Raw genomic sequence first — 9,874 nt, forward strand, 5'->3', positions numbered from 1 at the left:
TATTAATAGCTAATATTTTATATGGCACTTTAAGGTTTTCTAAAACACTTTACAAATACTATCTCATTTTATCCTCACAACAGCCCTGTGAAGTATGTGCTGTTATCATTGCCATTTTACAGATGAGGTAACTGAGGCAGATGATAGTTAAGTGATTTGTCATACAGCTAGTAAGTGTCTGAGGCCAGATTTGACAGAGGGCTTCCTGACTCCAGGCCCAGCACTCTACCCGCTGTTCCCCAAACCATGCCAGTGTAGAAAACTGTCCACCCCCCAGGCTCATGGTCTCAGGAGCAGAATTTTTGCTGCCCAGAAAGGTTTCTTGAGGTCTAGCCAGCTGGCATCCATGGTCACAGAGTTCAGAAGAGGAGTAGTTAGACCACTGGGCTCCCTTGGAACCTGGAACCTTCTACCCCCAGCCCCTCCACCAACCCACCCAAGGGTGGGTTCTAAGAGATGAGAATAGAGTAGATTTTTTTTTTCAGAAGTTGACAGTGGGATTTGCCCAAATCTGGAATGTTCTCCACTGACTTTTTAATGGGGGGAATGGGCTGCTTTGGAAGACAGTTTATCACCACCCCACCATCCCCCCTTCCAACCATTGTGGCAATGATAACCTACCTCATTTGGGGACTCTGAGCTAACAGCCCCCGTACTGTTGGGGGGTAGAGGAGGGGGAGAAGTTGGGACCAAGCAGTCTCCCCACTCCTTCTGTTCTCTCCTCATTCCTCCCTGAACACACGTCCTCTGTGTATGTGTGTGTGCATATGCATGTTCCTGGGTAGGAGCAGACTGTCTCATGTGCACGTGTGTGGACCAGGGCAGCCCAGGTGTATGTGTGTACTTCCTTGTGTATGTGCGCATGTGTGTGTGTTTTCAATTCAGTTCAATGAATTTTTATTAAGGACCTACTGTGTACCAGGCACTACTAGGGATGGAGACTGGACTTGGGATTTCATTGGTATGGGGAACTCCTAGATGAGGAAAGTCTCTACCAGTGCAGGCTGGCACCTTCTCTTTAACTTAACAGTACTCACAGCACTAAGAGGTGAAGGGATTTGCTCAAAGTCACACAGTCAGTTTGCATCAGAAGCAGCCTTGAACCCAGGCTGGAAGGGGGCTCAGCCCCTTTCTCCCTGCTTTGTGCCCCAGTCCCATCCTTTCCTCTCCACCTCATGTCTGTGGACAATAGGATGTGTGTGTACGTGTGAGTGTGCGTGTGTCTCCTTGAGACCAGACTCCCCAGTGTGTGTGGGATGGCACTACAAAGCTGGGATGTGTCTCATGGTTTCAAGGACCAGGCAGTGACACCATGGCATCATACCTCGAGAGCTGGAAAGGACCATCCAGTCCATCAGAGACTATCAGAGACCTTCCAGTCCAATCGTTTCATTTTACGAGTCAGAAAACTGAGACCCAGACAGCTGACTTGCCCAGAGTGTCGCAGGATTTGAACTCAGGTCATCTCACTCCAAAGGCAATGCTCTTTCCATCATCCTGTGGATAATTAGTCTAGAAGGGCATGGCGGGCCCTTCACTGACTTCATGGGGCTGGGTAGTGAGCGGCCCTTTGGGGACATGTCTGTGTTTAAACCCTTGGCGTCTGCCTGCTGGAGAATGAGGTCCAGACAGAGAGACAATATGAAGCAGAGCGGAAGCCAGGCTGGTGGTGAGTTCGTGCTTTGCAGGGACATTACTCTACCAAGTTACTTGTTCAGCAGCTCCTCCTTCCAGGCCCCTGGAGCCGCTTCCTCTCTACCAGGCTCCTTTTTGCCTCTGCTCTTCTCTAGCCCTCCAGCAGCCCCCCTGCCAAGCCTCGTCTCTGCCAAGTCGTCTGGTCCTCCTAAGGCTTCAGATCCATTCATGGGTCTTCACATCATGACAAGGTTCCTGGTTTCTAACTCACACCCCCCACTTGCCTTCCCTACAGGTGTCCAGCAGCTGTGACTATGTGTTTGTGAGCGGGAAGGAGTCACGGGGCTCCATGAATGCTCGGGTGACCTTCCGATACGACCTCTTGAGCGCCCCCCTGGAGATGACTGTCTGGGTCCCCAAATTACCATTACACATTGAGCTCTCTGATGCCCAGCTCAGCCAAGTGAAAGGCTGGAGGGTACCCATTCTCCCGGACAGAAGGTACAGACATGACCTCTGGGGACATAGAGCCTCCCCACCCCCCAAGGGGATCTTACTGGGTGCCATACTCAACCTCCAGTGCATTCACCAATACAGATTCATGTACATACATACACACACACACACACACATACATCAGTCCTGGGCATACACAGGGGCAGGCATACACTTCCTCTTACCCACGTATTAATGTTCAAGGTCACATAGTGTCTACACCCACTCTGAGCTCCTGGGGTGAGAAAAATCCAGTAGGAAGGTCAGAGAAAAGGAAAAAGAATAATGGGAGAGAAGCAACAGAGAGGAGAAATGAAGGAGAGAGGGACAAAGAGAGAGATAGAGGCAGAGATAGACAGAGAGACAGACACACACACACGGAGAGGGGAGGGAAGGATGAACATGGAAGAGGCTAGAAAAATAAAGATGCATAAAGGGAAGGAAAGAAGAGCAATATTCATAGGATTTGGAATAGGAGAGGCATTAGAGATTAACCCAAATTATAATGATGAGAGGCTGAGTGATTGCCCAAAACCACGTGACTAATAAGCAACAAAGCCAGGGTTTGAACCCAAGTTCTCTTGACTACAAATCTAGGACTCTACATCATCTCACACTATTGAAAGAGATGCCTAGCTCCTCAGACCCTTGGGGCTGGAGTAGAGGATACTGGCTTGAGTGTTTCTCTGTGATATTTAAGTGAAAAAGGGAGAGATGGCAAGAGAAGAAGGTGTAAGAGAGTGTATGGTTGGAAGGAGGAGGTGAAGCGTGGGATCACAGATTGAGAGTTTGAAGGAGCCTTAAAAGCCCGTCAGTCCAACCCTGGAAACACTGAGAGGGGAAGAAAACAAAATCTCCTATAACAGGCTATTTCCTGGAGTGAGGTAGAACCAGAGAGCAGAGGGGAGAGGGGGCCCAGTCCCCTCCACGTCCCCAACACAAGAGATTCTATTTTCTTTTCTCTAGAGCTCAGGCAAGTGGGAAGGACAAGACAAGGAAAGTGAGGTCACAGAGCAGGGATGGGCCAAGTGGGCCCTTCAATCAAAGGATTCATTCCATAAAACCTGGACTCAATCAAAAGGCCATGCTTGCAGACCTAGAAGTCCACATGTGGCCTGGAGGCCGCAGGTTCCCCAGGCCTGTATAGAGAGAAAAGACATATTCAGACTTAACCCAGCTGGCCCCTTGCATCCCTGCCCTCTCACTTCCTTTCCTCTTTAACACATACATACATACACACACACACATGCACACATGCATACACACACATGCTTGCGTATGTGTATGTACTCTTGTAGCACAGAGATAAAACATGGGGCTGCGGGCCAAGGATTCATCCTAACCCTGCTCTCTACCTGCTTGTGCCCAGGTCAGCTCGGGAGAGTGAAGATGAGGAGGAGGAAGAGGAGGAGAAGCGGCAGAACCGGGGATGTACTCTGCAGTACCAACACTCCACGCTCCAGGTCTTCACTCAGTTCCATACCACGTCGTCTGAGGGCACTGACCAGGTGGTCACCATGTTGGGCCCTGACTGGCTGGTGGAGGTGACCGACCTGGTCAGTGACTTCATGAGGGTGGGCGACCCTCGTGTGGCCCAACTGGTGGACAGCAGCACTTTGGCTGGCCTCGAGCCTGGGACTACCCCATTTAAGGTAGGACTTTGCTCCTCCTCCCCCCCAACGCCCCCCCCAACTCCCCCCCCCCCCCCCCCCCCGCTAAACTTCTGTATTAAGACCCTGGAGGCAAAGGATACTCTGAGGTTGACGCCAGCTCTCCTCCTCCAAACCCTAATCATTCCCATTCACCCCGTCTCTCTCATATACCTGTTCTTGTCTCATAGCTCTGAAGCAATGAGCTTTAGTCAATAGAAGGATCCTTCTTAGGGGAAAGATGGGAGGTCAGTTAAAGGGCTGGGGTTGGGGCAGCCACAAGTCACTTGTCGTCCTGAGCCTACCTCTCCCCATCCCCACACTCATCCCTTGACCTGAGTGCATGGCATCCAATTTGCTCCTCCCCTCCAGGTCGTGTCCCCACTGACCGAGGCTGTCCTGGGAGAGACGATGGTGACGGTGACAGAGGAGAAGGTCAGCATCACGGAGCTCCGAGGCCAGGTGGTGGCTAGCCTCTCCCTCTCCCTCCGCCCCAGCCCTGGGAATAGTCACACCATCTTGGCTACTACAGCAGCCCAGCAGACCCTCAGCTTCCTCAAGCAGGTGAGTAAGAGAGGCGCCAGAGGCCCTGGGTGCCTTGCTTCATATTCCCACCCTGTTCCAACTGGGGTGACTACAGGGGGTGTGTTCCTCTACTTTCTCTACTGCTCCCTCCTGACTCAGGAGGGGCTCGAACATGGAGAGGTTAACTACTCACCTCCTCACCCCATTGCTCTATCCTGGCTAGGTAAAGACTTAATTATGGAAGGTCTAGTAATTCATCTTTCTGCACTCAATGACTAGAGAGGACTTCTCCTGGAAACCTGAGAAACCTGTCCCCAGGTCTCTGGAGGACCAGACACCTGTGTTCCCCAACTCCATCCAGCTGTGAAACCCCAACTATAGCTTCTTCCCTCTGCTGCCTAAACAATAGCAAAAGAAAGAAAGAAAAAAAGCTGGGAGACAGATGCAGAAAAGCTAACCGAGTACAGCGTGGAGCAAGGAATAACAGAATCATGGGCTTAGAGCTGAAAAAGACTCTAGGCAGATATTGCGGAGACCACCACCCCTATTTTACAGATGTGGAAACTGAGGCTCACTATATCAGATTGCACAAAGTCTTGGGGAAGGAGGTGGGGGGGGAGAAAAATTTAAAACTCAAAAGTTTGTGGAAGTGATTGCTGATAAATCAAATTAAATTAATTAAAAAAAAAGAAACTAAGGCCCAGAGAATTTAAGTGACTTGCCCAGAGTCACACAGCAGAAAGAACCCTTGGTCAGTGGATTCAGATCATCCAGGTTCTGTTGCTGCCTCTGGCCTTGACTCGATGTACAACCTTAGGCAAATTATTTACTCTCTCTGGGCCTCAGTTTCCTGCTCTTTAAAATGATGAGGTTGGACTGAGTTGTTTCTAAAATCCTTTCTAGGTCTGGAGTTTACAGTTATTTAGAGTGTAAGAGAGGAGGCCAAGGAGAGCTTGGACCAGAGAATAGAGGAGCTAATAACAGCCCCCTATGCACATGAAAGGAGAGTCAAAACAGATTTCTCTTCATCTTTTCCAAAGCAGGACAAGGAAGTATGAGCCTGATGATGCAGGACAGGAGACTTGAATCTATTGACTCTATTAAGATAATAGGGTTGGGGGGATAGAGGAGGAAAGTGGTAAGGGAAGGCTTTGAATGAATGAAAAAATCTCTGATTTCAAGGGGCTCACATTCTCATTGAAAGTTCAGCTGCAGGGCCGATAGAAAGGTGTAAATCCTGAGGGAGTGGTCATAAGGCGAATGGCAAGGCCCAGGGGTCCTTAGGATGTATTGGGATGGCTGGGATAGTTTAGGTCTAGAGAGTTGGATTTGATGGCTTCCAATGTGACCTCATTAGAGCATTCCTATCCTCTGTCCTCCATCAGTCTCTGCCCAGTATTGTCTCTCCCCCACTCACCATCTCCACCTCCTCCAGAAAGACGATAACCTCGATAACCCCTTTCCCCTTCTCAGCCTTCCCCTTCCCTGGTCCCCTTCCCTGGCCATTCACCCTGCAACTACATCGTCTCTTTCAGGAAGCGCTCCTGAGCCTCTGGCTGTCCTACAGTGATGGCACCACGGCTCCCCTGTCCCTATACAGCCCAAGAGACTACGCGCTGCTGGTCAGCAGCCGGGACGAGAGGGTGGCCACTGTGACCCAGGACCGGGCCTTCCCCCTTGTGGTAGCCGAGGCTGAGGGGGAAGGCCTGCTGCTCCAGGCTGATCTCACCATCTCAGAGAGCTGTCAGAAATCCAAGCGGAAGAGCATCCTGGCCACAGCGGCTGTGGGGCTGCGAGTACGCTTCGGGAATGAGGAAGAGGATCCCACCTATGACTACCCTGGCCCGAGCCAGCCTGGCCCAGGTGGGGGCGGTGGAGACAGTGAGGATGAGGTCATATGGGCTGGCCACCCTGGCACTGCTTCCCCTCAGGGGCCACCCACACCAGGCACTGCTGGCCCAGCCCAGACTCCGACGGAGGATTTCCCTCCCATCCCCACTGGCTTCACCCAGATGCCCCGGGGGCTGACGGACCTGGAAATCGGGATGTACGCCTTACTAGGTGTCTTCTGCCTGGCCATCCTCGTCTTCCTCATCAATTGTATTGTATTTGTACTCCGGTATCGGCACAAGAGGATCCCCCCTGAGGGCCAGACCAGCATGGACCACTCCCATCACTGGGTCTTTCTGGGTAATGGACAGCCCCTCAGGGCCCAGGGTGAGCTCTCACCCCCTGCAGGCAACCCTCTGGAGGCCGTGCCCACCTGCTGCCACGGGGACCACCACAGCAGCGGCAGCTCCCAGACCAGCGTCCAGAGTCAAGTCCATGGGAGAGGGGATGGCAGCTCGGGGGGTTCAGTCCGGGACCAGGCTGAGGACCCGGCCAGCTCCCCCACATCCAAGCGCAAGCGGGTCAAGTTCACCACTTTCACCACAATGCCCTCTGAGGAGCTAGCCTATGACTCAGTGCCCGCTGGGGAGGAAGAGGAGGAGGAGGACCTGAGGTGGGGCTGCCCAGATGTGGCAGGGGGCACGTTGGCTGCCCCCCAGGACCTGCACAACTACATCCGCAGAATCAAAGAGATTGCTTAGATGCCCCTCCCACCACTACCCCGAGCCTCCACCCTGGCCCCACTCAGCTGCTTTTCCGGGAAGAGTCTGACTCAACCTCCCGGCTTATTCCGGGCCCTGTTGGATTGGGTTTTATAAATCCTAACCTTCTCCCCACCTCCTAACATTGGGTTAGGCCTGGGCAGGGCTGGTTCTGAGGCCTTGTCCCCTCCCCTCCACTTGCCGCTGGTTCTCCCTCTGGAGGGACTAGCCCAGTAGGAAGGGATTGAAGGAGGGCCCTATCTTCCCTCTCTCACTGTCTCCACTGCCTTCTAAGATCTAACACCACTTTTTTTTCCCCAGAGAGTGAGAAGAGGCAGTGTGTAGACAAGAGAGAGAAAAAGAAATTGGGGGAGGGAGAGAGAAGCATGGGCTTTGCCCTGTGTGCCCCTTGCAAGCTTTGTCTGACCCCAGGATTATCCCTTCCTTGGGGGCCTGCTTCCCTCTCCTCCCACGTCCCCCATTTCTCCTCCTTCCCTTCCCCCAAGCTGCACAATGACTTTTCTCAAACCTACATTCAGGGATTTCTGTCCTGAGGAAGGGGATGAGGGGACTCCCCCCAGCCCTCCTGAGGGATGGAGCTGCAGAGCTGAAGAATTGGGGCTGGCTTGGGAAGTCATACCCCCTGAAAATCTGGGAGGCTCCATCCCTTTCCAGATGCTGGGAACCTCCCCAGGTTACTTGTGGGAGTTCCCGTGGGAGCCCTTAGTCACGGGGTCAGCCCATGGGGGTCAAGGTCGGAGCCAGACTCTGCCACCCTCACCTTGCCCATACCCTCAAATCTCCTCCCCCGAGGGATTGTTGAGGGTTTCTCTCCTCCTTCCTCTTTACTATGGAGGCTCTGGGCAGGGAGCTGGTGTGTGGAAGATGTCTACTCCGTCCACAACCCTTCCCCTCCACCCCAAAATCTATTGCCCAGAGAGGGGGCAATGAGACTATCCCAGAAAGAGTTAAGGGGTGGGAGGGCAGAGAAGAGGGGGAGCTCCACCTGCCCAGGCTCTCGTGGCTTCCCCACAATGTCTCACCCCTACTCCCAACCCAAGGGCACTGCCCTCTAATTCCCAATTAGGCGGGAATTCTTCTAACCCTGTGATTTCCTCAGCTAGGTCTTCACCACGCCTTAGCCACTTGTCATGGGTTTGCCAGCTGTTTATTCCCTTTCTGGGTGGGCCAGGGTGGGGTGGCAGGGTGGGGGAGGCGCTCGGAGAGGCTGCCTTTCCTCCCCTCCACCAACACAGACCCCCATGGGGTGGGTCCGAGGGCACCAGGAGACATATTGTCTTTAAGGGTGGGAGCTGAGGGCACCAGCATCACCGCCACCACCCTGGGACAGCTGGAATGGACGATGTGACTTCTCAGATGTGATTTCTCCATTTGGGTTTTTACCCACCACTGTGTCTGACTTTTCTTAAATAAATAAACAGAAAAGACCAGGATGGGGCGGGAGCAGAGGGACCCGGAGAACAGATGTGCTGCACACCTGGTTCTGTTTTGTTCTATATACACATACACATGTGTGATCGTGTACGCCCCCTCCCCTCTTCACAGATACACAACTGTTTGACATGGAAATGGGGCTGGGGTGAATGGAAGGGAAAAGACACACACGAGTGGGTAGGTTTGCACACACTACTTACTAATGCTTCTTCCAGTGTGGAACTGGCCACAGAAAAGGGGGAAGCAGAACATGGAATCATAGAAACGGGGCCAGGGTGAGCCTAGCAGCAAGCTCAGAATCAAGGAGAAACTCTGCTGAGACTTTAGAGTGGGATCACTCTGAGAGGTGATGTTTTCATCTTCAGTGTAGATAGAATTTCAGGAAAGGGTTGATCTCAGGGTAACTTTCATTCTTCACAGTGTAGCCTCCATTATTTCATTGGAAGTCATTTAGAAGAATAACAGACACACCTGCTCTTCCATGATCCCTGATTTTCCTGTGTAGGCATTCCCCCCACCAATGCAGATTGCAATCCATTTATGCCTTCTCATCTTGTACAATTCATGTCAAGATCCTTTCACTCATCCATAAGGGATCTACGTAAGGTGGCAGACACTCCTGTTTGCCAACATAAATGCAAAAACACATTCCAAATGCAAAGTAAATTCATGGATCAAAGGTGGGGGATGGGAGGGCCAACAAGTGGATAACCCAAGTGTTGAACTGTTGCTTGCCACAAAATATTAAAGGATGAAAAAGAATGGTGAGTAGATTCATGGAAGATTTCCAGGAAGGAATGAAGAGGAACTGTACAAGATGAGAGAGTGTAAACGGGTCAGGATATGCACAAGTGGAGAGGAGACCCTTGGCAGGCATCGGAGATGACATATCCATTACATGTATGGAGCACTGTCCGAGGCACTTGGGGAAGATGTTTCTTTAACATCTGCAGCCATCGTTGTGGACACTTGCTCTACTCTCTCATTACAAAGCCATAGCTCCTCTATAACTCAGGAGGTGTACCCATGCCACCTTCTCTGACACTAACAAGCTGCATGTGCCTGGACAAGTTGCTTGACCTCTCTGAGTCTTAGAATCCTCTTTTATCAAACGAGGGAGTTGGTCTAAATGGGCTCTAAGGTGCCTTCCCGCTCTAAATCTATGATCTTATGATCCCCCAACAACTCAGGAGTTGTTCTGTAAGAGTTCTTGTAGCCCCAAAATGGCATAACCCTATGGCAAATCAAATGATTATGGGTCTGTAGCTAATGAAAAAGAGCCAAGAGGTCATCAGGCCCAGTGCTGTCAAGCTCAAATGGACAGAGGGGCCACTAAACCACACACAAAGATCCCCATGGGCTGCATATTGACTTAGAAAACTACATATTAACATCATCTATTTTCCATTGTATTTTTATTGATTTTGCCAAATATTTTAGTCTGGTTCTGGTACTATCACCTCTGATCTAGTCCATCCTCTCCCTTCCCCTCCCCACCATTTTACAGGACCTGAGTCTCATTTC

At 51.6% G+C, this 9,874-nt stretch overlaps 1 protein-coding gene across 1 annotated transcript in view; it reads left to right on the forward strand.

The window, feature by feature from the left end:
- TMEM132E (transmembrane protein 132E) overlaps nt 1–8,381 on the forward strand; it is a 113,317-nt gene extending 104,936 nt beyond the window's left edge. Inside the window, exons 7-10 of the mRNA XM_027861717.1 lie at nt 1,931–2,136; nt 3,500–3,782; nt 4,152–4,343; nt 5,840–8,381. Of these exons, the coding sequence (XP_027717518.1) occupies nt 1,931–2,136; nt 3,500–3,782; nt 4,152–4,343; nt 5,840–6,895 (1,737 nt within the window). The 3' untranslated portion in view covers nt 6,896–8,381. The remainder of the gene's footprint in view (nt 1–1,930; nt 2,137–3,499; nt 3,783–4,151; nt 4,344–5,839) is intronic.
- The last annotated feature ends 1,493 nt before the right edge of the window (nt 8,382–9,874 follow it).

The sequence above is a fragment of the Vombatus ursinus genome, unplaced genomic scaffold, assembly GCF_900497805.2.
Source record: "Vombatus ursinus unplaced genomic scaffold, bare-nosed wombat genome assembly UNPS02014768.1, whole genome shotgun sequence".
NCBI classification, from domain to species: Eukaryota; Metazoa; Chordata; class Mammalia; order Diprotodontia; family Vombatidae; genus Vombatus; species Vombatus ursinus.